Source organism: Chlamydotis macqueenii, chromosome 5 (assembly GCF_036417535.1).
Source record: "Chlamydotis macqueenii isolate bChlMac1 chromosome 5, bChlMac1.mat, whole genome shotgun sequence".
Classification (NCBI taxonomy): Eukaryota; Metazoa; Chordata; class Aves; order Otidiformes; family Otididae; genus Chlamydotis; species Chlamydotis macqueenii.
The window spans coordinates 8,511,454-8,536,315 of NC_141560.1; the positions used below are offsets into that span (position 1 = coordinate 8,511,454).

General features: G+C 46.3%; 2 protein-coding genes across 4 annotated transcripts in view; both read left to right on the forward strand.

The window, feature by feature from the left end:
• Nucleotides 1-14,771, forward strand: part of MTHFD1 (methylenetetrahydrofolate dehydrogenase, cyclohydrolase and formyltetrahydrofolate synthetase 1) — a 47,866-nt gene extending 33,095 nt beyond the window's left edge. The window contains exons 22-28 of one of the 3 annotated variants that reach the window (XM_086748467.1): nt 284-325; nt 1,388-1,488; nt 2,414-2,591; nt 3,589-3,696; nt 4,906-5,058; nt 9,146-9,254; nt 14,527-14,771. In XM_086748467.1, coding sequence (XP_086604593.1) covers nt 284-325; nt 1,388-1,488; nt 2,414-2,591; nt 3,589-3,696; nt 4,906-5,058; nt 9,146-9,235 — 672 coding nt within the window. In that variant the 3' untranslated portion in view covers nt 9,236-9,254; nt 14,527-14,771. Of the gene's footprint in view, nt 1-283; nt 326-1,387; nt 1,489-2,413; nt 2,592-3,588; nt 3,697-4,905; nt 5,059-9,145; nt 9,255-9,436; nt 10,373-14,526 lie in introns of those variants that run through there. The other 2 variants (XM_086748466.1, XM_086748465.1) reach the window with 2 other exon arrangements.
• A 147-nt stretch (nt 14,772-14,918) lies between these two features.
• Nucleotides 14,919-18,957, forward strand: AKAP5 (A-kinase anchoring protein 5). The gene has a single exon (XM_010120811.2). It carries the CDS (start codon nt 15,173-15,175, stop codon nt 16,562-16,564), a length of 1,392 nt encoding a protein of 463 aa, XP_010119113.2. The 5' UTR covers nt 14,919-15,172; the 3' UTR covers nt 16,565-18,957.
• The last annotated feature ends 5,905 nt before the right edge of the window (nt 18,958-24,862 follow it).

The following is a 24,862-nucleotide window of genomic DNA, read 5'->3' on the forward strand; positions in this document are numbered from 1 at the left end:
TGCTTCGTTGTTACAGGAATATACCTGCTTGTTTTATTGTCCTGATTAAGTTATTTTATGCTGGGGCATTTGTGGTATTACCACAGTCATTTATTGTATTGTGAGCCCATCTTGCAGTCTTTAATTTTTCCTCTTACTTTTTTTCTTAGAAAAAAAGGATCAACCTGGAGTAGAATGTTGTATCTTGATGCCATTCAATGAGGATCAAGCACAAGTTACTATCATGGATAAAAATCTTATGGCATTCCACCTTTTTTCTTTTTTCTTTTCCTTTTTTTCCCAGGTCACTGCTGGGGTACCTTTACCGAAGGAGTACATGGAAGAGGTAACCTTCTTTAGCTGTTGTGACAGTTGACCGACTAACTGCAGGCATGACACGATATTGTCATGCAGTGCGTGCCTGGATAGCTAGCGTGTGTCATTTCTTTAGCTGCCAGGGAAGTGCTTCCTCATACAAGCTGTAATGTTCGGGGGTTTTTTTGTTTAGTTTTTGGGGTTTTTTATGATGTTACTTTGGCTCTGCTCTTTCAAGCATTTATTGTACTTGACCTAGCCAGTATTCAGAGCCTTCTTGTTTCTCCTGGGCTGATGCAGTTGTCTGTGTGCTCAGTTTTTCACAGTAATATCTACTCTGTGTCCCCTGACCCTCTCAGTATGAAGTAATTGCTTGGCTGAAGTATTGTCTCTGAAAACATTCAGAGTGCCTCTCTAATTACTCTCTTCCTAGCAGCAGCAGTTTCTGGTTTTATTCCCTTCCACCCCTTTGCAAGCAGAGAGGGAAGTGAACTGAAGTCTCAGCTTCTATCCTTGTGCCTTGAATGACTGTGTACGCTTGGATAATTGGTCTGGCTGCCTTTACATTGCTGCAGCATTTTCACTTGCAGAGCTTCTGTATGGATTATCCTTTGCATAGGAAGGGATGAAATGTCTGGATTTCCATGTATAGTTTCTGATGCTGCAAAATGTAAATATGCGTAAACTGAAAGCTGTTGCTACAGACTTCAAACAAGTGTCATGAAATTCATGCTAATGATACTTAATATATAAAGAGGAATGTGTCAGGTACTAAAGTGAGGCTTTACTGTGAGGAGTTAATGAGCATGGGTAATTACTAAGAATAACAAAAAAAAAAGAAAAAAAATGATTTCACTTAACTTGGTTTGGCAACTGAAACCAGTGATCATTAGAAGCAGTCATTCCTTTTCCTGTCTTCCATCCAAGAGCATGCGCTGGTCAGGACTTTTCAGAAAGTAGCGCTGGGGATTTGCCTTTGTGGTTTCATTCCCATTTTGACATTTTTGTCATTAGCTGTGAACATAGTGGAGTTGTAACAAAAGTTTCACTGCCCCTGATAAAACATGCTTCCTGCTTGCTGTCTTCTTTGTAGAATCTTCAACTGTTGGCGAAAGGCTGTAGTAATCTAAACAAGCAAATCCAAAATGCACGGATGTTTGGTGTTCCAGTAGTGGTGGCTGTCAATGCTTTCAAGTAAGTGAGCTGGGACACAGAAGTGATGCATGGGAATAAAATTGTGGCAATTTATATGCTATTTTTATCGAACTCTTGTTTTCGGTACTGTCGATGTATTGTTGGCAGCATTTTGCATTGTTGGAAGATGCTGAATAAAAGAAGGGAGGTCTGCTTAGTCATTTCAAATGCATTCCTTAGTTTACCTTAGGATTTTATCGTCAGTGACTATTATCTGCCATCACTTACATTCTGACTGGCCAAATTACTGTGGACAAAAGGTGCCTGTGATGATGTGGAATCTAAGCTCATAATAGATGGTGAGGTGCCTGTGCTGTCAACCACGCTGTGTTCAGTGGTCTGCTGTGTGGAATAATTATGCCCTGCTAAGAAGCATTTTGGGCTCTGCACATTGTACTGCACAGGAAATAGAGTCTGCCTGTGGTCTTTTTATGCAAGCAGAAAGGCTTTGAACTGGTGTGTTAAAGCTGATGGCAGCTGAAGCAGAGTAGGCAGCTAAAGATTCTTCATCTGAAGTAAATGCATACTGACTGACTTAGAGAAATTATGGGATTTAGCTTGTTGTGTGCACATGATATAGCACCTCTAAATGAGCAATACTAATGCCTTTTTGAGTTTGCTTCTGAAAACAGGAGTTGCATTGCTGATACAGGACAGATACGACAGAAAAGTCTGGAATGTTGCTCTGTCAGTAGTCATGGGTTTCTGCATGTAGTTCCAGAGCTACCTCCTGCTATCTGTCCCTCTTGCTTCCTTCACCAAGGTAGAGAAGGCTGTGGTGGACAGCAGCAGCTCCCTGATGGATGGATTCTGTGATTTCTTTGGACAGCTTTTGGATGTTGACAAGAAGAGTGAAAAGTTATTAAAGCAAACAATTTACTATGCGTGCATTCTGGTACAAGTGTGCAAACTCTTCTCCTTACAGAACCGATACAAAGGCTGAACTGGCCCTTGTAGTACAACTGGCAAAGGAAGCAGGAGCATTTGATGCTGTGGAGTGCAATCACTGGGCAGAGGGAGGTAAAGGAGCGGTTGCACTGGCCCACGCTGTTCAGAGGGCATCACAGGCTCCCAGCAACTTCAGGTTCCTCTATAATGTGGAGGTAAGAACTTGCAGTATTACAGAGATACTTTGTTCATAAGGTAAATATCGGTTGGTTTCACTAGCTTAAGTTGCTGAAGGCTATCTGAAAGGCTGCTCTGAGAAACAGAAGAAATTTGGTCTGTGGCAGCCATGTTCCAGGGCAGGGAGAAGTTCAGTTCTTGAACTTAAGACATGCGTTCCTGTCAGAGCATGGACTGGAACAACTCTGACCAAAGCTGTTACCTTACTGTAGAGCTTCTGGGTGTGCAACAGGCTGTGGAATAGAATTTGTCCATTTTTAACTTTGGTTTGGTTTGTTTTTTTCTCTGCAATCAAGGCTTATGGAGTCACACTACAGATTGAGGTGGAAGAGAGAGAGAGTGTGTGTGTGTCTATTTATTTCTGATGATTTTGTGGATTAAGCAAATTTGACAGATGACTTGGAGGTAATGAAGTCACTGTTAGTTCCCAGGTTATGGCCTGAGTCCTCCTTTAATAGCAAGCACCTATTGGAGAACCTAATGAGGTACAGGGCTATGTCATTATATCTATTTCAGCTCCTTAACAGATGCTTTCGATTTTTCTTCTTTAACTTGTTTTATTTGTGCTTTTATTTAACCATTAACTTTTATTCGCTCAAATTATTTTTGTCTGCTTTTTGACTTAGACTTGAGAGTGAATAGAGATGCCTCTTTTGCAGTAGAGGTAATTAACATGTAAGCACAGCTTATAAGAAATACTGTTGTGTATCTTTTTGTTTCTGATTGTAATAAACTAGTTTTGCCCTCTTACCCAGAGTAACATCTGCAACAAGATAAATGAAATGCATTTTGAAAACCCTCGGATTACTGTATAGCTTTGTTCTACAGCAAATGGGAATAGCTCTTGTACCTGCAGATGGGCATTGCACAACACATGTGAAGGATTGTGAAGCTGCTGTGATGTTATGGCTCTTTGTAGTCTGGCCACACTGACTTGCCTGTCTTTTTTTTTTTTTTTTTTTTTCTTTTTTCTAGCTCCCTGTTATAGATAAGATCAGGCTTATTGCACAGCAGATCTACGGGGCAAGTGACATTGAGCTACTTCCAGAAGCACAGGAGAAAGTCACCTTGTACACTAAGCAAGTGAGTTTTCCACGTCACCTGATACCAGTAGTGCTTTTCATTTTAAATGTTCATATTGAACAGCAGTGTTCAAACTGTGTGTGAAGGGAATCATCACTCAAATCATGTCCTTGTCCAGGACTCACTGGATGCTGCTGTGGTAGAGGAGGTAGTGTGGGGAGGTAGAAACTGGCCCTGGCTTATAGTGAAGAAAACAGAACTCGTCTGGCCCAGTAGCACATCTATGATAGTGTATGGAGGGAGAAGGGCAGAAGGATTCAGTGATCTTTCTGTACTGTACTCTCCAACCCTTCAGCAGTTTGGGAATTAGGGAACTACAAATGGTCACACTGGTGCATCACACTGGTCTCTGGGGGGTTTTTTTGTTGGTGGGTTTTTTTTTGTTGTTTTTGTTTTTGTTTTTTTTTACCTTGGTCCACTGAGTTGTCGAATCCATTTTTGAGCTCATAGGGATTTTTGGCACTTGCAGTTATGTTGGGGAAGATAAAGTTCTGAACTTGGCATCCAGTTGTTGAATGAGATGCTTTCTGGTTGCTGTTTTGCTTTTATTCTTCCCCTCTGTGACAGTCTTGTGGATTTACCTGCTTCTGCATTAATGAAGGTCTGTAAAGGGCTTTGAAGAGCAATGTGAGAGCTAGCAATTCTTTGTTTACAGTGTGCTCAAATACTTTTGCTTTTGCAGTCCGTTTACTGCTGGCATGCATGGTTTCTCGCTTTCCTGTTTCTTGTATATTCCTTTACAAGTCTATCAAAATACCATAGCCATGTAATTGCTGCTTCCTCACAACCTGCAATTATATTGATCAAACATTTCTAATTAACTGACCTCAGCTGAACAGGAACTTTAGTTCTGAGGTGTTTAAGTTAACGTTTTGGGAAGAGAGTAGAAAGTAAGTAAGCTATCAAGATTGTATATCTAAGACTTCCAAACCAGTAATTTTTTTTCCTCAGTTGGATGTGCTGGGGGCTGTGGTGGTTCTTCCCTTAATTCTTAGCAAGGGGTGGATAGAGAGTTTGAGAGAGGAGGAATGGGGATGCAGAAATGGTCACCGGATCTGACTGCTGTGGAGGAAGCAGTTGGTGAGGAGTAAAATGTCCTGATAAAATGTCTGATGTCTGCAGAGAATGACATAATAGAGCAATTACATTTGCGTACAGGTAAAGTTACTGTTTTTTCACTTATCTCTTTTTTTTCAATGCCTTTCCAAGGGATTTGGAAACTTGCCTATCTGCATGGCTAAAACTCACTTATCGTTGTCTCATGACCCTGAACAAAAAGGAGCACCTACGGGTTTTATTCTGCCGATCCGAGACATTCGGGCCAGTGTTGGTGCTGGATTCCTGTATCCGCTAGTAGGAACGGTATGTGATTGAGCGAAACCCTCAACTGTGGGGCTAGGAAAAAGCTTCATGTAAGCAGTTACAAAAGATATCTTGAATTAGGAGAGTCCTTGTCATTTACAGATGGTGTTTTAACAATCCAGTGTATTAGATGCCCTTAATAGGTTTTTTTCAGGGGGAAGAGGGAAGCTAAAATAGACCATCTGACCATTTGAATACTTAGCAAACCCCCAGAGGTCCCACACCTCTGTCTTCCTGGATTTTGAGGAAAAGGTGAGCTCTGTAGCTAATGAGTTCTGGGAACTGAGGTCTAGTAGAGGGGATGGGAGAAATCCTTGGCCCACCTAATTGCTGTTGTGACTTTGCATTCCTGATGAAAGCACTTTGCAGTATTGCAGGTGAAGTCTGTACACCTGCAGATCAGGGTAGGACAAGACAACTCCTCCAAAGCTTACAAAGCGAACAGCTTCTGATGAGACACCTCCAAAGTGAAGCTGACCTGACTGTTAATCATTTGTCAGTCTCCTCTCCCATTTGTTCTCATGGTTTTGCTGACCATCTGTTTCTGTTCAGCCTGCATCAGTTCCAACAATTAATTTCACTATGCCCGTGAGTTTTCAGTTTATGTTCTTTGATGTGGTTGGCATAATGTCAACTGAGAGGAGAGAGAGCAACTACAGTGGAAACAGGATCCTAGAATAGCTTTGATATTAATTGCCTGGCAGAAAGAGGAGCTACCTGCAAAATGAGCTAGCATTCAGGTTTGCATCCAAAGAAAGAATGTTAGGGTGAAAGGATCCACTGGAAATGTTACCTAGGGAATCTCTCCTGGGCAAATGTTAAGTAACTTGTTAGATTATTTTAGGGGATGGAGCATTTAGAGCAAGCAGTTCTGTCTTTTTCATATTTTTTGGGCCTGAACCTTTTCCTGAAGGCATGGCATGGCAACATGTTTGTTTTACTAAGCTTTCAAAAGCAGATAATGAAATTTGCTGATTTAAGAGTTGGGACCCATCTTCCTTCAAATGCTAACTAGAGGCAAATATTGGATGGTTTTTTTCCTCTTTTTTTCTTTTTTTTTTTTTTTTTCAAAAAAAAAAAAAAAGAGAGGTAGGTAAGGGTTTCCAGATTACCCAACGTAAATAAAATAACCACATTATAAAGTTTGGCTCATCCATCTTTTTAAAGAGTAATGTGTGTTTTCGGATAAAATGAAAAATAGCGTGCTTGTTCCAGTTATTAATGAAAATTTTTTGCAAGCCAGGATTTAATCCAAATGGTATTTTTTAAAAATATATAAACACTGGAGATGGAAAGGGTACACAGCTACACAAGAGAGAGATGTTTTCAGACATGAAAACTAACATTTTGGCTCTTTTTCTGATATCTTTGGTTTCTGTAAATTGGAATCTTTCCTTTCTGCTCCCTTCCCAGATTCCTAATGTTTTCCTGGTCATGATGTAAGTTCTGTCAGAATTAACAGTAAGTCTTCTGGTTAGGGACATGAAGATCACTCTTCTGTAGTGTCTACAAATCCAGGGAAGGGATGTCCTTTTGAGAAGCTATCCAGGGCATTTTGAATCAGATCACTATTTAAACCCATTCAGCAGGAGATGTATTAGCCTCAGAATAAATTTTTGGCAGCAGTCATTGAACTGTAAGCTGAAAATGCAGCTTCTTCTATGAAGAAGCTTTTATGAGAAATTTGAGGTGAAATTAATCACCAGTGCATGCATATTCGTGTTATCTGAAGTTAATCACAAAGATATGTAACTTTTTTTTTCCTTTCCTCAGCTTCTGAGTTTTGGGTTTTGCCCTTTCTCGCTTAAAGGTGAAGCTGTTGTAATTTACTGAAATACTTTGAGGTTTTAAGGGAAACATAATTTCAAAGATTATCTGTATTTAACTTTAAGCATGAAAGTAATGAAAGTGAAATAAATCTTTGGACTCAAATTGGTTGGGTTTCTTTTCTGGTACTGCTGATGAATTAAAAAAAAATTATTCAGCTCTGCTTTTTAGTTCCTAAATGGCAGTTTTTTGGAAGTTCCACAAATGCAATCAATAATACGTTTTCAGTTGGTATTGGTTTTGTTTGAAATCTTGGAAGGGGATTGATGATATCCATGTGGTCTAATTTTTTCATGTAAGTAAGAAGTGTGAATTGCCCTGTGTTGTTTTTCAGCACATGCGCTATTGAAAGGGAGGAGGATAATGGAGGAAAAGTTCATTTCTTCAGCTCTGAAAATAACTGAGGGCATTAAGCATTGTAGACACTTGTACAGAAAATTAGTAGCCTGGTTGGAAATTATCCTGTACTGCATAGAAATTCAGGGATTAAGGAAACTGCATTTAAGTAATAGGTAGCAGAGTAGCCACTGTGGGCTGCCCTATGGATAGGAAAGGAGGAAAATTGACTGTTCCTTTCAAAATAGAAAGTGCAAGAAATAGAAAAGTCAGGCCCATCTTCAGCAATGTGGCATCTCCTACTCTGTTGAATGTCACTGTCTCAGCTCCTGCTGTAGCCCTCTGAATCTGTGGGTGCAGATCTGCAAAGCTCTGTGATTCTTCAGTGATCAGTAAATAAATAGGAAGTTTCTTGCTCTGCATGAGCAGAGACTGGCAGTGACTATAGTGAGAACAGGAAAACCCTTCCAGGCACTTTGGATCTGTTAATACCATTTCTCTTGAGAGCAAAATATTCATACAACTGAAAAAAATATATATATTCAAACAAGTGAACACAAAGACAAGGAATGAGGGTCTTCTCTGTAGCCCGCCTATTCTGTGTCTGGGAAAGCAGCAACTCTGCCGAAAAGCTAGTGCAGTCCTGGAATTCATTACCAACAGTAGATTTGAAGTGATTTTTACCTCTGCATAAGCCATGCAAGACCTGCAGTAGTACATTACATATGGGACTGGTGTTAGCACTTGTAAATGGCTTAGGAAAATGGGGTGGGACTGCAAAAGCTCCCCGAACAGTTTTAAGAACTGCAGAAAATGTATAACTGATAGAGCTTTGCCTCCTTCTGCTCAGCTTATTATCAAAAGGAAGATTAGGAGGTAATTTGATTAGCGTGCAAAATACTTGCTCAGGGAGAAAATACCAGGTTGCCAAAGAGATCTTTAATCTAACGGAGACAGGCATAACAATACTGATGGTGAAAGCAGAGGCTGGATGATGCAGATAGCAAATAAAACCTTGAATTTTTTATTAAAGGGGTTAATGACCATTGACACAGACTACCAAGCACGGTCATGAGTTGCCCACCTTTGTAGAGCATCCATGTTTAGCCTACGTGTGCTGCTGGGCTAAACGCTGAGTTATGGAAGGGAAAATCCTGTCTGCCACGTTAATAAATCAGGCCAAGTGTAGTGTCCTTGTTGGCCTTGCATTCAGCGGTTCAGAAAGTGGGTACTCGGCAGTGGGACAACTGGAGAGGACTGGCCTGAGGCAGGCGGAGTGCTGACAGCTGCTTTGCTAGCTTCAGTCCTGCCACTGCACAGCCCTTCTGACTGGCACGCCTCAGAATTTTCCAGTCAGGAAAACTGACCTCTCCATTTCTATTCAAGCTTTATTCCAGTCTAAAAAAAAAAATTAAACTCTCTTCCCAACAATACTTATTCCTAATTATTTAACATTTCCAGCTCTAGAATCTTAAAGAATTTTAATCAACTGAGACTTTACAGTCAGCAAAATAGTATTAAAACATGTATACTCATTTTGATAACCAGAAAACTACCACAAGCAATTATTATCTCACCGCAGCGAAGTCCATGAACACTCCTCTAACGGTTAACTGGTCAGCTGGATGATTACGTACTTTGCCAAATCTTAGGGTCACTCATTGGCAGAGAAAGAAGGCAAACTAAATTCTCATTGCATTAAAAAAAAAACAAACAAAAAAGTCAAATCTATCTGCTGAGCCGGGAGTTCCTGATTGTTGCGGTGTGTTTCAAAATGGTACATGACCATCACCCAACTGGTGTGCTTGTTTGCAAGAAGCTGCCTTGGCTGGTGCCATCGTAGTATCCAGCAGTGATTAAGTGTTAGATCTTCTGCATGAAGCTATGCTGCTTCCATTTTAACGGTTTATCTCCTGTTGTCCAGATGAGCACTATGCCAGGACTTCCTACCAGACCCTGTTTCTATGATATTGACTTGGACCCAGCGTCAGGAGAAGTCAGTGGGCTCTTTTGAAAAGAATTATTGACCCAAGGTAGGTGCCTTCTTTAGGTTAGGTGGCTTTCAGTATTTGGGTTTTATTTCTCATCTTGAGATAACGGAGTTAAGCCAATCTCATAATATGCCATATGTTTCCAAATGACACCTGATTATAATTCAGCCTGAAAGTTGCCTGCAGTACTATATAATAGTAATTAAATTTATTTTGCTTTTTAGCTCCCAGAAGAACACCTGATGAGTCATGTCAATGGAATTATACCCTTATTTTTTTAAAGTTAAAACAAGATATGACTGAGAATATAGTGCAAGAAGTGACTGGAAAGAAGAGTGCTAAAGAATCAACGACTTTTAATCTGTAATAGTTTTTAAACTCCTGCATTCCAAGCTAGGTGACGCTGAGCGTATAAAGCGTATTGCCTGGACAAACCTCCTGCTTCGTAATTGGAGCTGAAGCAGAATACAGAAGCTTGGGCTTAGTGACCTCTTTTGATTCAGTGACATGATTTTAGTAATTAAAAATCCTAAAGCTGGAGCTGTTTGGAACAGTCTTGAGACTCAATTGTCTTAACCTTTGGGTTTTTGTAGCATATATCATCTCTGAAAGTCTTGTACACTGCATATTCCTATTTGCCATACTGAATTCCGTATTCCATTCCTCGCAGTATGGGAGAAACCACCATGCTCTGAAACTGGACCAGTGTCATTTAAAAGAGGAAACAAGGAGGAATCCCCTTTGCTCCCCATCTCTCTCCAGGCGCGCTTACCCTGGCTTCTCCTGTGAATTATTCCTGCAGACACCTGAGCTGTGTCAAATTTCCCTTTTAGAAAGCCCAGCTGTGACTACTGTATTCTACTGTTAATGGGAATTAAACCTCTGGACATCAGATCTGTAGGGACTGGATCTCTGGCCTGTATCTGTGGTTTCTACCAAATGTGTCTTTGGAACCGGTTTATCCCCAGCAGTAAATACCGTTACACCGTTGACGAGCCTTGTTTCCTAGGGTACCTTTTCGGTGAACAGAGGCAACGTGAGGAGCAATTAAGTCATTTGTAGCAGGTTTTGTCAGCAGGCCAAAAATCATTCTGTAACATAAGAATGTAGTTGCTGCCAATTTTTTAACTAATACAAATAAACTGGTAAATACTCAAAAAGCTTTGGGGGTTTTAATGTATGCACTGAGATTATTGAAGTGGAACGTATTTCTGTGATGAACTGTACAGCAGCAGTCCTACTATTGACAAGTAGAAGTGATTATTGCAGTAATAAGTTGCCTGCAATGCACCACTGCGTGCGTATGTGTGTGGTTTTTGTCTCCTTTCCTGGATGGTGTCTGTCATCTACAGGAAATAAACTACCTGAATTATTCCGTGGATTTGAGATACTTGCAGCTGACTGCAAAAGATCTGAATTCAGACTTTCAAGCCCCATGTGCTTGCATCAGAACTGAATCTAAAAACATCCTGGTTTTGGTGAGAACTGGGAGAATGAGGATGTAGGTGTGCACCAATGCAAGGGCGCGTCTGTAGTACAGATAGGGTGTATATATATGTAGAGAGATCTGTGTCTCTCAAGTTGTTCAGGAGAGGAGAACAATTATATCAAAATTACCTGGTTGTCACAGAAGCAGACAGAACAGCTTAAATCGTTGTAAGAGCATTTGAGATGACATTTTCTTTTTGATGATATTCAGCTGAGGGTTTATTGGCAGCCAGGTTTGCGGAGCCCACGCAGGCCACGCGCAGGGGCTCAGAAGGGCTGTTCCCAATTGCTCCCCCAGACCCCATACCCTGCTCTTCACCTGAGGCGCCTGGGCCAAGCCTTCTCTTGAAGCAGGTTGCCAGAGCTGATGCTGCCAAGTCTGCTGTCAGTTCCTACATATAATCTTCCCTGCTACACTGCTTTCCTGTGAGTGTTCTGTGTTCCACCTTCATTTTATGCTTATGAAAGATGGGATGAGTGCAAATTTATGCTAAGATTAGCCTCCTTTCAGTTTAGCATGAGATCATAGACATGTGCTTGAGAGAGATGGTTCAAGAGGTTGCTAGTCCACCTCCAGTGAGGCAAAGCAGTGGCTCAGGCATGCAGCGGCTGAAGGGTTTGCTGTGTGTGGGGGAGCTGGTGGCAACAAAGCGTAAAGGCCAAAAAGTACCCCCACGCATCTCTAGAGGTTAGGGGGGAAGCTTTTCTAACCTGCACTTTTAGCCTAGTGAGATGTGAGCTCTCCAGTGTCCCTACTCTAGGTCGTGCAGGACCGATTCGTAAATAGGTGGGTTTTTCTTAACTCTCTCCTTTGCAACTGAGTATGCTGGCTAGTTCTTGCCCTATCAAATAGGGCACAAAGGACACTGAATCTCTTCTAACTAAATATTGGAAGGTTGTCTTCTCTTCCTGTTGCCTAGAGAAAAAACTAATTACATACAAATTTGTTCCCTGTGGGCCCAGAGCCCTTAGCTGGTGTTATGGCCATCCGTTCCCCCAGCTGTGCTGTAATGAGAGTCCTGCATCATGTCATGTAAGAACGAACACAGGTTTTTTTGACTGGCTGTAGAGACAAAAGAAAAAGGAGTAAGTGTTGTTTGGCTGCCTTGCTGCACATCGCCGGCACTTCACTGTGGGCCCGGAAAGAAAACTGGAGCCTACAGCTGGGCTAGGATCTTCTTTCAAGCTTATTCATCTTCTGACCAGATCCTCTGCTTGCTGCAAAGCCTGCTATTTATTTCCCTTGCACCACGGCCATCGGTGCTACAATCTCCCCCTGCAGCAGCAGGAATAATTGAATTCCACGTGAGGTGTTTCCGAATGGGATGGATGAGAACCTGCCTCCTTCACACCACCCCCGAGGCACCACATCACCCAGCCTCTTGTTACCCGTCCTCACTACCGCTGCCTCCTTTCCTTCCTCTGAGTGCGAGGAAGGAAAATCTCCTCGCGCTGCGGGGCCTTGCTGGGAACTGGATCATCCTTAGAACCCACTGCCCGCCCTGCGGAGAGAAGCTGTTTCCAAATGAAGATTCTTACCCTGAGTGAATGCGATCAAACGCATCTCATAGGGGACCTTTTAAAAAGGCAACTCCTTGTTGTTGCTTGATCCAGGTTTCTGCCCCACGGGCTGACATTTCAGCCCAACCAACCCATTTTGTACCTTTTTTTTTCCGCAAAGAAGCGAGGGAGGGAGGTCGTGTATTTTTCTAAGGCTGGCCTCCACTGGAAGCCACTTGCAGGTTCAAAGCATGCTGCTTCGCCTGGTTTCTTATGTGCAAACATGCTGTGAAGTAGTTAACGTCCTTAAAACGTTTGTGGGCGTCCCTCAGCTCCCCGAATGGGGACATTCACGCATCTCGCTGTAGTTTCATGTAGTTCATCAGCTGCGCTTGCTAGACCTTTTTCCGGAGGCCCTCCCATTAATCATAACAGCTGGAGATGTATTTTTTTAAGTCAGATCTCAGCTGCTTTGGAGAAAAAAAAAGGCTTCTATTAAAGCGGCACTTTCTCTGGGTTTTTTTGGGCAAAGATTAGTTTAAACCCAGAATTGGCTGTTCTTATCACCAGCTCTGAGGGTGTAGCTCCTGCGGTGACCCAAACAGCGTGTGCTTCAAGCTGCAAAGAGTTCAGGTGGGACAAAAAAAACCCAAAACAAAACAAAAAAAAACGGCTGCCAGGAGCGAGACCCCCTTCTTTTCCACATAGAGAGGCAAATGCCAGCAGTCCCCTTCCTCCTGGGATCCAGATGGAAAACCACAACTCGGTCCCCAGGAAGACCTTTGCCCTGCACGCAGTTCGTGTGTCTGCTGCTGCCGTGCACAACCTGGGAGGGGGAGAAGGGTCCCCCCTTTCCAGAAGGGAGGGATGCTGCCCCACAAGGAGAGGGGGTGCTACCCCATAAGAGGGAGAGGTGCTTTCCCGTGGGAGGGGGGATGCTGCCCGGCAGGCAGGACCCCGCCGGGCTCCCCTACCCCCTCCCCAGCCCCGCTCTCTCCGGAGGCTGCGAGCGGGGGGCGGGCCGGGGGCTGGCGGCGGGGGGCGGGGGGCTGCCGGCAGCGCCCTCCCCGCCGGCCCGGGGGGCGCGGCCGCGGCGGGAGGGAGGCGGTGGCGGCGGCGGCGCAGCCGTGCGGAGCGGCGCGGAGCGTGGCCGCGGCCGGGGCCGGGCCGCAGGTGAGGGCGCGGGGCAGGGCGGCGGGGGCGGGTACCGCCTCGGAGGGGGCCGCGGGCGGGGAGCGGGGAGGCGACACGCGTGGGGCTGCTGGGTCGGCCTCGCTGCCTGGAGAGCCCCGTCCGGCTTTCGGGGGTGCCCCGTGGGGCGGGGGCGGGGCGGGGCGGCACCCGCGGGGCCCCCCGAAACTTCCCGGGCTGCGGCGGTGCCGGGCTCGGGGCTCCGCTCTGGGCTCCCGCCCCGCTCTCCCGGACGCGCCTCTGGCAGCTTCGCTCGTTCGCCCCTTAAAAAATTAAAATGAAAAAGAAAAAATAATTTAAAAAAAAAAAAAAAATCCCCAAATCTGCCCTGCGGGGGAGCGCACCCTGCAAGCAGAGAACAGAATGCAGCGGGAGGGGCTGCCCGGAGTCCCTGGGCCGGTCCCGGAGAAGTTGGGCTGTTTGCGGTGACACCTTTTCGCGTCCTTATACCCCAAAATGTTCCGATGATGCTGTCGGGCAGCGCTTTTTTTTTTTTTTTTTTTTTTTTTTTTTTTAAAAAGAGTGACATATCTCTTCCAGTGTCATCAGTGCGATGAGCACACGCGGTGTTAATTGAGGTTGCCATGGGAGGCAGGCACGTAGTATCGATAAGCGCCCTTCTTGCCATGTGATTTCACTTGTGTATGCCACAAGCCTCCTCCCTGTATTCTGGGGTTTTGCATATTGTCATATGGTGCATTAAAGATAAAAATATCTGCTGTCTCAGGGTGTAATTTCCCTAGCTGGAGCTATGAGTGCATATGGAGCAGTGGGGAAAAAAAAAGATTTAGCTAACCAGAGGAGAAGGAAATACATGCGTGTGTCTGTGTAAGATATATTTGCCGTAATATCAGCAATTTAAAAAAAAATAATCACTTTTTTACTACTCAAAATAGCAAACTCATATTTTCTGTGATGGAATAGCACTGGGCTGACATGTTGGTGGCCTTATTTTACCTTTGGATATTGATGCTAATCAGTGGAATAAAAACTGCTATGGGTAGAACTGCTTTTCCAGCCCTAGTCTGCCTCCCAAAATGAAATATTTAAAAAAAAAAAAACCAAAACTAAACGACTTTAATACTTTTTTTTAAAATTGCTCTACAGGTCTTATCACTTGTTTGTTGTGTTACAGATGAAAGATGGAAGCATCCACCACAGCGAACCTCACGTAACCCAGGAGGAGAACTGAAGCAGAAAGCAAAGCCGAGGCAGAGCAGCGTCCAGCCTTGTCACTGGGGGGCAGAAAACAGCCACTGGCTGCCGCTGGTTTTACTGGTGCTTCAGTCAAGCTCCCTGTGCGATGTGGAACTGCAGATGGCTCAGAAAGTGCAAGTTCTTTCCAGGTCCATGGGGTGAATAAAAATTGTTAACTCCTGGCTTGAATTGTCATCCTTTGGGGGAAAAAAAAAAGTGCTGTCAGACTGGCAATTAAATATCCGTGCTGTTAGACCCAGCACAGCTCCAAGTGGCTCGTCCCAGAGCCGAGAGTGACTCCGGCCAGCAAAGCCAAGGAGAAGCCCCATCAACTTCACATCTACCCGGGATTCCTTGGAGAGGTGATAAAGTGAGTAATAAGACAAAGTGGGAGTTACAAAGCGGATGCGATAGCTTCAGCAGAACTTCTCTTCGCTGCCACGCCTGCTCGTTGAAAAGCAGCTAACGTTATTTGGAAAAGAATTTTAGAAAATCGTGCACTTTGAGCACCTCTGCAGTTCTTGTGTCTGATGTGTTAATCAAGAAAATCAATAATAAAACACAAACGAAGGAGAGGAGCGAATATGGCCAAGGCAGCTAAAGAAATTCAGATGGAGAATCCAGGAGAGGCAGAGACTCACAGCACAGGGACGACATGCTCCCCATTGGAGGAACAGGCAGAAAAACCCTCCATGCTCTGTTTCAAGAAGCGGAAGAAGCACTGTAAGAAGGGGCTGACCGTGAAGGACGCGTGCGAAGGAGCCTCGGAGGAGAAAAGCCAATGTGTCAGCGCTGACCAGGGGGAGGCGAAAGCTTCCAATCCATCGCGATCCTCCAAAGGAGCCTGGGCAGCCATCAAAAACTTCACAAGGCCTCAGAGAAGGCAGAAATCCTCCTCGCGGAAGAAGGTGCCCTCTGATTCCCAAGTGCAGCTGGAAACGGATGCTGAGGAGGGCTGCGCACAAGGCTTCCCAAAGAAACAGGCGAGCTCCGGGGTGAAGATGCCCTGCATGCGGTTCTCCAGAGGCAAGAAAAAACCCAGCCCCTCTGACGCAGTGGAGGAGTCGGAGGGCAGTGTTCAGGCAAATGAAGTGATGGGCATTTTGAATAAAGCTAGTGAAGACCTGGAGGATTTGCCCCCCATGGACAAATCTGAATCCTTCAGCCCGGTCTTTGCAGAGGAGGCCCAGGACACAGCGAAGGAAAGCACCGACTCCGTTGGGAAGAGCGAGCCCTTGACAGAGCCCACACCTGATGCCAAGGAACATACGGAGTGCACCACTCAGTCAGAGATCACCGATTCAGAGACAATTAATGAAAAAGCCCAGGAAAAACTGCAGGAGGGGAGCCTACCCCAAACCATGGTCCACGCGGAAGACGAGGAAGTTGCTCCCGAAGCACCCATTTCCAAGGATCAACCTGACAGTGCCCCTGAAACCACTGAGCTGCAGGAAATCCCTAATATCTGCAAAGAGCTGCCTGAAGGGGATGAATCAGAAAAGAGCATAAATCTTCCTGAGGCGTGCAAAGCTGAAGAGACTGTAACGGATTTCAGTCAGTCGGTGTTTAAAGATGATACAACGAGCGTGCAGGGCTGCCATCAGGTGACAGTAGAAGCAACCATGGGCGCTGGCATTGGCATCGTCATCACCGTCACTGAAGCCGAGGACTCTGACAACACCGACTCTGACCAGGCCTACGAGCTGTCCCCAGTTTTGCACCGAAATAAGCAAAAAGGGAATAAAAAATCAAGTGGGAGCTTTGAGTTTGGTAAAAAAGAGGGCCCTGAGGCTGGCGGTGGTCCTCAGGCAGAGGAGAAAGGCCCGGGTGACCAGGGGCACAGAACTGGGGAGCAGTACGAATTGCTCCTCATAGAAACGGCATCTTCCCTCGTGAAGGCAGCCATTCAGTCGTCCATAGAGCAGCTGGTCAACGAAATGGCCCTGGAACAGAATAAACACAACAGTTTTCTCTGATGACAGCGATGCCCCCAAAATAAAGAGTACGGGGGGTGACGTAAGGCTCCATTTGGCCTGGGGGAAGCAGAGAGCTCGAAGGGCTCCCAGGGCTGAGGTGTAGTTAATTCTGCATGCCTGTTGAGTTGTGTGTCTGTGTGAAACGGATCTTGGGACATGGGGCGGACCCTGCTACGTACGGCCTGGCCCCTGGGGCTGGGGCTGCAGGCAGCACCGTCGATGGCAGCTGCGGAAAAATGAAGGTGTCGCAGCGACTGTATTTTCATTTATTGGCATCTTTATGTTGAGGCCACGTTTCTGCCATCGTCCACGGCAGGTTTCCCTGCTGTTCATGCTGTAGATCTGTATGTACTGTGCGTTTAGCGAAAGGTCTCGAGAGGCGGCGAGCGCCTGACCCGCTGCTGGGCTGGATTCGGGGCACGTCGGACGAGTCTGGAGGGTTGTCCTGGGGTTCAGCAGAGACGAGGGAGGGTGAAGTGACTGCAGTGTTAACACGAAGACGTTGATGCCAGGCAGGCTCAGGCCGGTGTTTAGTATTGCAAACAGGTACTCGCTACGTACAGATGCCAGAAACCACGGTCATCCCCGCTGTCGCCTCGCATGAAGCCGGATGGTTGCAGTGTACGGCATTTTTTTCATTCGGCCTCTTCCCCTGTCGCAAGCAGCCTGTGCATTTCCAGACATGTTAAAGCACAGCATCAGCCGCTCGCCTTGCTGACCCTGGGCTGTGCGAATGCCAAGAAAACGACAGCGCTTCATCTGCCGGGGGCCCCTTTTCGCACCATTAAGCTCAATGGGCAAAATTCCCGGTGGCATGGGCAGCACGGGCTGGGCGGGAGCGTGCCTGCTGCGGGTGGCCCCTCTCCTTCCTTCTCCTTCCTCCATCCCAGTCACGGTGAGGCTGTTCAGGGACATTTTTGATACATGGCATGTGATATAAATAGCAATGAGCTGCATGCGTGTTAGCAGTCAACTATTGCCTCCGTGTTGACATAGTTTGGGTAGCTGCGATGCGCTGCCGGCGCGGGAATTGCTTTAAGTGGGAAGGAGATTTGGTGTGAGCGCTGCCGGCATCCCTGGGTGCTGGCAGCAGCCTGGCCCACACAGCTCTCCCCTCGCTGCGAAGCCCGCCTGACTTCAGCAAGCGTCCCCTGGGAAATGCGCGTTACGCCTGGCCCGCTGCTGCCGGGCTCTGCCTGGCTCCGACAAGCCGCGTAACGTGCTCTGAAATGCACAGGGAAAAGCCGGAGTGATCTTACCAAAGTCCTCAGGGAAAAAAATATAGACATGAGGGCCTGGGGACGTGGCCGTAAAATGCCAGGACAGGCCAATCGCTGTCAAAACCCACAAACCGCCCTGCTCCGAGGAGGTTTGCACCAGCGTAGCGTGTATGTGCGAGCATCGCCTTGAACTACCAGCTCTCCAAGAGAAAGGGACCTTTTAATAATTTGGGATTGCATCTGCGCAACTGGCATTTACGTACAGCTGCGTGCAAGTCAGCCTGTTCCTCTGAGGAAATTCTCCTGCGTATTTCTCAGCCGATACAGAAATAGCAGCCTCGCTTGGCAATTGTTCACTGACCATAGGCGATAGGCTGAGATTTCCCTTCCCAGCGTAGGATTTGGATTCCTCTTAAGGTACAAGGGCTGTAAACTTCCTAGTACCGGGTGTGCAACCGCATTTTGAACTTTGATAAAGCATCTCTGTTGTTACGGGAGGACTGTGAGCTGTGAGTGCTACAGCTTGTTTCTGTGCAAGTAAAACTTAGGAAGAATCAGAGGATGTAAAAAAAAAAAAATTCATTTTCCGTGAATTTATTTAATAAGTTATCAGATATCAATAATTCGGTGTGTACAATTTTAATGGCTTTGTACTTCATACTGGTCCTTCCAGGTATTTTGCGATAGTTTTGAGAGGGACTTGTTAAGGACTTTTAGATGTACCTTTGGAGCTGCTGCAGCACTCCGGGAAGAGCCATACTGGTGCTGGAGGTTGTTTATGGGATCGCACAGGATTGCTGGGCACCGCAGCGGGTTGGTGCTGAGCAAAGGGCCGCAGCATCTCTGTGGGGCCCCGCCGGTGTCGGCCGCGGAGGAGGATGTCCAGGCTGTCATAAAGAAACACAAAATGACCCCGTGGGCCTGGGCTGTCATCTCCTGCCAGCCTGCTGAGCAGTTTTGAGAGGATTTCATGTATTTCAGTATTGCCTTTTAGGCAAAACACATCTTCAAAAGTAGGAGGAGAGTGGCAGAAATGCTCTGGTCCAGCCCAGTCACTGCAACTATCGCTTCACGTCCAGGGTTGTGTTTGCATCCTTTGTGTAGCTGGTTTTTCCCTCAGTGATAGCTGTACATATAACTGTCCATTATTTAATTAAAGTTGAATGTACCTGTTGTTTCCTTGCCTTGTGATTGAGTGGGCAGCTGTGGAAAGATTCTGTATATGAAAGGATAAACTCACAGTGGTGCTCCGTTGTGTCCAGCTTTTTCAGGCAGAGATAGCGTGAGCAGAAAGAAATCCTACAGCTGGTAGCAGACCTGAAATCTTTGGAGGCTTGCTCCTCCTGGGCTTTTTTTATAAGATTTCCTTTTGGTTGCTGGCCAGTCGTCTCGACTGCAGAGTCCTGGCTGCCCAGGGACTGCTGTAAGCTATTTGTGAAGGATCACAAATCTCCAGTGGCTAAGAAAAGCCGTCCTGCTGCCCGACAGTTAAATACCCATCAGATGCCCGGTACCACCCTAGGAAAATGTTTGAGGCTCTGCAGACTGACCGTGGTCAAGTCCCGCTGCACATGGAGTGGCACAGCTCTTGCCAGTCCCACACGGGTGGTTTGGTTTTCTCCGCGAGCCGCTGGTTCCTGCCCTCTGCTCCCGGGGCTCCGGGTTGCTCTTTCCAGGTGTGGCTGGGTGCTGACGGGGTCTGCAGCGGGGCCAGCGCCTCGGGAGGGGGAGCAGAAAATTTGGTGTTCTGGCACTTTCTGTGTTTGGTTGTTGGGTTTTTTTTGTGTGTAACATCTTTCATGTAATTTTTTGAAATCCTTTATAACATAAAGAAGATCTAGAAAAAAGTTATAAATTTTTAATAGTATTAATACTGTTTATTCTTTCAGGTTTACAGAACAAAATATAGACTTGTAACAGCCACTAATGACTTAATTAAGACTCTCTACTTCTTCATTATGATGAGAGAGTTGAACATTAATAAAACATTTATTCTTTCAGAGAAGGAATGATAAATTTACTGTTGCAAAGGAGTACTGGGCCAGGAAAGCTGTGAGGATGTGACTGCCTGGTTGGGCCAGAGCACCAAAGGGTGGCCTGGTTTTAGGGCTGCGTTCCTCACCAACAGCTGAAATAAACTGGAACAACACACAAACTTGGATTCTTATAGCCCCGTTCAGATTGCTTGGGGGTCGTCTGGCTCCTTATCCAGGAGTTCGTGGCTTGCTGCCCCTCTGAATTATGGAAGTGGTTGCTTTGCAGCAGCACTTTAATGAATTATTTGGTTGTTCTGCTCGCCCCACAGCCTGGGCTGCTGCTTTTCTCCCAGCTCCTCTCAGTGGGGACAACTGGGCTTTACATTCAGCGAGTCCCCAGTCCTTGCTTTGCCATGTCATTTTAAGTATTTTCATTTCTCTCAGCTTTTTTATATTCGCAGCAAAGAAAAGAGTGTTTAAATTGTATAACTCACGCCCAGGAAGGCTTCCAAAAGGGTAAAAAGCTTTTCTGTTATGTCAACACCGAGCCCAGCAGAAAACAAGTGTATCCGCTGAAAAGTTCCCTGTGGAAATTGCTGGTAGACAATGATGGCACAAACAAATATTGCATTTTCTTTTCTGCCCTGGGACACCAAAAGAGCACTAGAAATGGGCAGGCTGCTTGGGGCCAGATCTCCAGCTGCTGAAGGTCACCGCAGCTCCATGCGCTTCCACAGACCAGATCTACAGCAGGCAGGAATCTAGCGTTTGACGCTAAGATGCTGTCCCTGCATTAATGATGGGCATTTTCATATGTGTCCTTGTGTATAAAAATGAAAATCTAAGCGTTGTTTTCACATATGCATCTAAGAAATTCAGTGAACTCAGGAAATACACAGGAATCCTGGTCTGTGCTTGGGAGGGATGGGTGGAAGTTGGACCCTGCTGAGGGACCTGTGTATTAGGGACAGCGAAGGCCTAACATTGCCTGTCCTATAGATAAAGGGTTTCAACATGAGACACTCAACATGATGAAATGCTCCAGGAGAACAGATTTATTTAAATAATTTGCTTTTATATTATTTTACATCTGCAGTTTTATTTTCCAGAAAAAAAATGGTTCTTGTTAGCTCTTGCTGGGTGGTATTAAAATGATGAAATAGTTTCATTTGCAACGAGATAAAATCTTTACATTAAATATGATTTAAAAAAAAAACAACCTAATCAGAGAATGTTGTTTCTTATACAATTATTTAACCAACAATATAGATTAACATTTTTAGGGGCACAACTTTCACATTGTTTTCTTTTTGCAGAGAATTGAGAAGAGCATAGTTCTTCTGTGCTAAGTGATGGGATTTTTCTGCAGTGAGATGAAAGTCTGTTTAGCTGGAAAGGGGCTTTCAGCTAAAATATTCAACTCCAGTATTTTAAAATAAGTTTTGTTACATAAAAACTGACAAACATGCAGGAAACAAAAGGGAGGGAGACGTTAAGAAAACACGTTTTGCAATTCAGATTGCTAAGATGAAAGTCTCTTCTGCAGCTCGAGCTGGCTGGCTGTCGCCCCATCAGTCTGTAAGTTAGACTTTGCAGAGATCATCCTTTCCAACCTCTTTATTCTGGGAGAACAGGCAGCCTCCCACCAAGGCCAGTGCCCCAGCGGGGTCCTTTCTGCAGGTACTGGTGTCCTTTCAGGTGGTGCCTTTCCAGTGTCAAGGCCTTACTGGTGCACGGACACACCGAGCGTCACTTTGCTGTTGTCCCAGAGAGCAAATTTTAGTCTGAGAGGGATGTCATCTCTGCCATCTAACGGCAGTCTTTCATGTCACATTTGCTCTCACTATTTGCCACTTCAATGAAGACACAAGGCTGAGGGTGCTGATGCGTCAAGGCTCAGAGCCGTGACAGCTCCGTGTGATGTGAGACTGGTGAGATGGCAGCTGGGTGGGAAGCGCAAGTACTCCGACTCCTACGGTGCTTCTGAGCATTCCCACCGAGGAGGAGGAGCGATGCATCCCCTCGCTCCTGTCAGCAGCCTCAGCCGCTTGCGTTCCGCCTGCCAAAAGCTCCCCTACACTGCTCCTGCACGAAGGCGTCGTCATTGCCGCGCGGGCGGACGCTGTGCGATGCTTCGTTGCAGCCCAGACAGCCTGCAACTGAATTTGCATTTAGTTTGCTAGCCAGAGCAAGGCAGGGAAGGCCGAAGCACCGAGAGCCTCTCGCCCCCAACCTCCCTGAAGTTTGTAGAGCGGCTGTGAGCCCATGGGCATGATGCAGTGGGCCGGGGGATCGGCTGGCTCGCCAGCGCGGGGCCGGCAGGCATGTGCAACAAGCACAACAGGAATGCACACCTGCACCCTGCTCATTAAAGCGATGACTAAGCAGCTCACAACCGCACCGCCGGGATAAACAGAGGCTGGTAGGGGATGCTCAGCCCCTAATGACAGGCTTTGGCGCCTGCCTTGCTGGGTCCAGAGTGGCAGAGGCGACCGCTGTCGGAGCATGTCCCGCCTGGGATGGCTGCGGGATAAGAGGGGGTGATGCCGAGCATGAACCTCCACCCCCAGCATGGCTGTGCTTTTGGCCGGAGTTTGGTGGGCTGCACACCCCAATGGAGGCCTGGCTCAACGGTTGACACAACATTTCTGCCTACGATGAGGTTTCCTCCCCTGCATCACCCAAGATGGCTCACGGCCCCGGTTTCCCTGCCTCGGAGCCGGCTTTACACCCTGCCACTGGTGGGTGGCACATCCAGCACCAAGAGGGACAGAGGGCTTTACACAACATTTTCTTATGCTGTTTGTCCCAATAACAGGTGGGTTGACAGGGACTAAAATTCACCTGACTGCTGCTGGAAGCCTTTAGCAGCGTTGTCCTCTGCATCGCAGGAGGGTAAAGCCATGCGCGGGCTGCCGTGCTGCTCGGAGCCCTGCAAAGCCTCCCAGGGGCATCTCAGCTCAGGTAAAAACCAGCTTAATTCAGCTGATAAGGTTTTGAGCCTTGCTGTGCCTTTGTTCTGAGGGTGCATCGTCTGGCTTAGAATAGCTTGTGGAAACATTTCCCCTCTTAGGCTGCTTTTGAAGTTGTGGCATCACTTTTTCTTAATGAAGCATGCAAATCCTGTAAATGCTGCTGCGACTATGTCTTGGGGAAGTCGGTCCTGACACAGCTCTGGTTGTAAATATCTAACTGGGATGTAATTTAGGGCACATCCATCCTCATTATTTTTTTCCTCCTGATTTCTTACTGCTCAGAATATATTTTCCTAGTGCTGGACTGCTGGGAAGCCCACTCGGTAGCAGTCCTTTTTGGCATACCATGGCAAGAGGGGGAAAGAAAAGGCTGGGTTTTATCAAACAGCGAAGCTGAAGGTGATTGCAGTGGTATGGCATGACCGCCGTTGGCAGATCGCCATGGGAGGGCTTTGACAAGCCAAGAGGAGACCTCCCACCTCGGCCTCTGATAGCTCACGGTCCTATTCAATGATGCTGAGTTGCATCCGCTGAGATCACTTCTCACAGCACTTTCGAAGACTTCACTTACACGGGATTTATACCTTCTGCCTCCAGAACAGTAGAAAACTATTCAGTATCAGCATTACACTCTGGAAAGCTCGTGACAGCGGTATTTCATGGGTTTATTTTTAACTGCAATGCTTACTGCTTCATGTTTACATCCTGACTGCAATTTTTTTTTTCCCCTTTTTAACCTTTTCAGCATGCATAGATGTCCCAGAGCCCTCTGGTGAGGGGCACTGCACCCATGGACGGGCTGTGTCAGCCCTTCTGCACCCTCACACATCGCCACCGCCCGATTTTGCAGTGATTTAACAGACGACAGGCAAGCAAGGAGCCTGCCCGAATGGCTGGTGTAGCCAGATGGCTGAGGACACGCGTTGTAACCACAGCCTGTGCAGAAGGTAAAATGAGCTTAAGGGGTTTTAAAAAAAAATCTGAACATTTGCAGGAGAACGCTGAGAGGGGACGGGTTACCTTTTAAAGACGACATGTGCAAGTAACAGGCATCAAAGTCTCGCTCCTCTGGCACCGGGAATGCAAGAGAAGTTCAGCCTAACGCTTTCATTACACAAGTGCTACCAAACGGCATCCCAGCCAGCACTGCAGGTGGTGAAAAGCAAGCTTCTCAGCAAAAAAAACCTAGATAAATAAATACCCTTTATTCCATGCCCGTTACTGCACCCTAAGCAGCCCAGGAAACAAGGCCCTGCTGGACCTGGTCTGTTCAGCATCAGAGCACTGAAAGTATTTCAAAATACCGATCTCAAAATTGTTTAGCGTGCTTTGGTCGATGAGCCAGCCAACCGACGGGCGGCATATTCAGGCCAGTACCCAGATACATCTGAAAGTGATGGCAGCTGCCGCAGCACTTACTGGCATTTCAGGGGTTAACGTGAGCTCACCGAGGAGCCCGCTCAGGCTATGGGGCTTTGGCAGGGGTCTGAGCCCCAGTCTTACCCTGTTTTCATCAAACACGAGCTGTGGAGCCCGCAGACAAGGCACTTGTGGTTCGCCAGCTCTGCGCCCCTGACGCGGGGACGCCTTCGCAGCGCGGGGCCAAGCTCTGGGGATCCCCTGGAGCTTCCCGACTTCCAGCCTTCCCGTGTCACCGCCCTGGGGCTTCTGCTGCTTAAGCCCACGTGCATCTAGCAACCAGTCGCAGAGATCTGGAAGGAATCACGGGTATCGTTATTCTGCACGCTGTGACAAATTCTTTTACGTTTTCATGAAAAAACACCCACAAGAAATGAATTTTTGCCAAGGCCAGCTGCACAAGTCGGGCAGATTTCCAAGCACGCACCGGCGTAAAGGTTAAGTACTGAGTAATTCAAGTCTCTTCTACAAACGGTAATAAAAGTTTTTGTGATGTATCCAGGAGCAGCTGCTGCCCTTGCTTAGCAAACGTAACTGTCTTCTGAAATTATTTTCTATTCATAAGACTTAAAGGGAATGATGTTTGCCAGTTAACGTAACTCGGAGCTGACGACGTCTGTCTCCCAAGCTTTTTCTACTGCTTTAATTATAACAGCACTTTAACGTTTGCGGTAGAAAACTGCTGAAAATGCATTTCTTCTTTGCAAA

Excerpts from the sequence above, each read along its gene's own strand:
- AKAP5 (XM_010120811.2), top strand. The coding sequence starts at position 15,173 with ATGGCCAAGGCAGCTAAAGAAATTCAGATGGAGAATCCAGGAGAGGCA.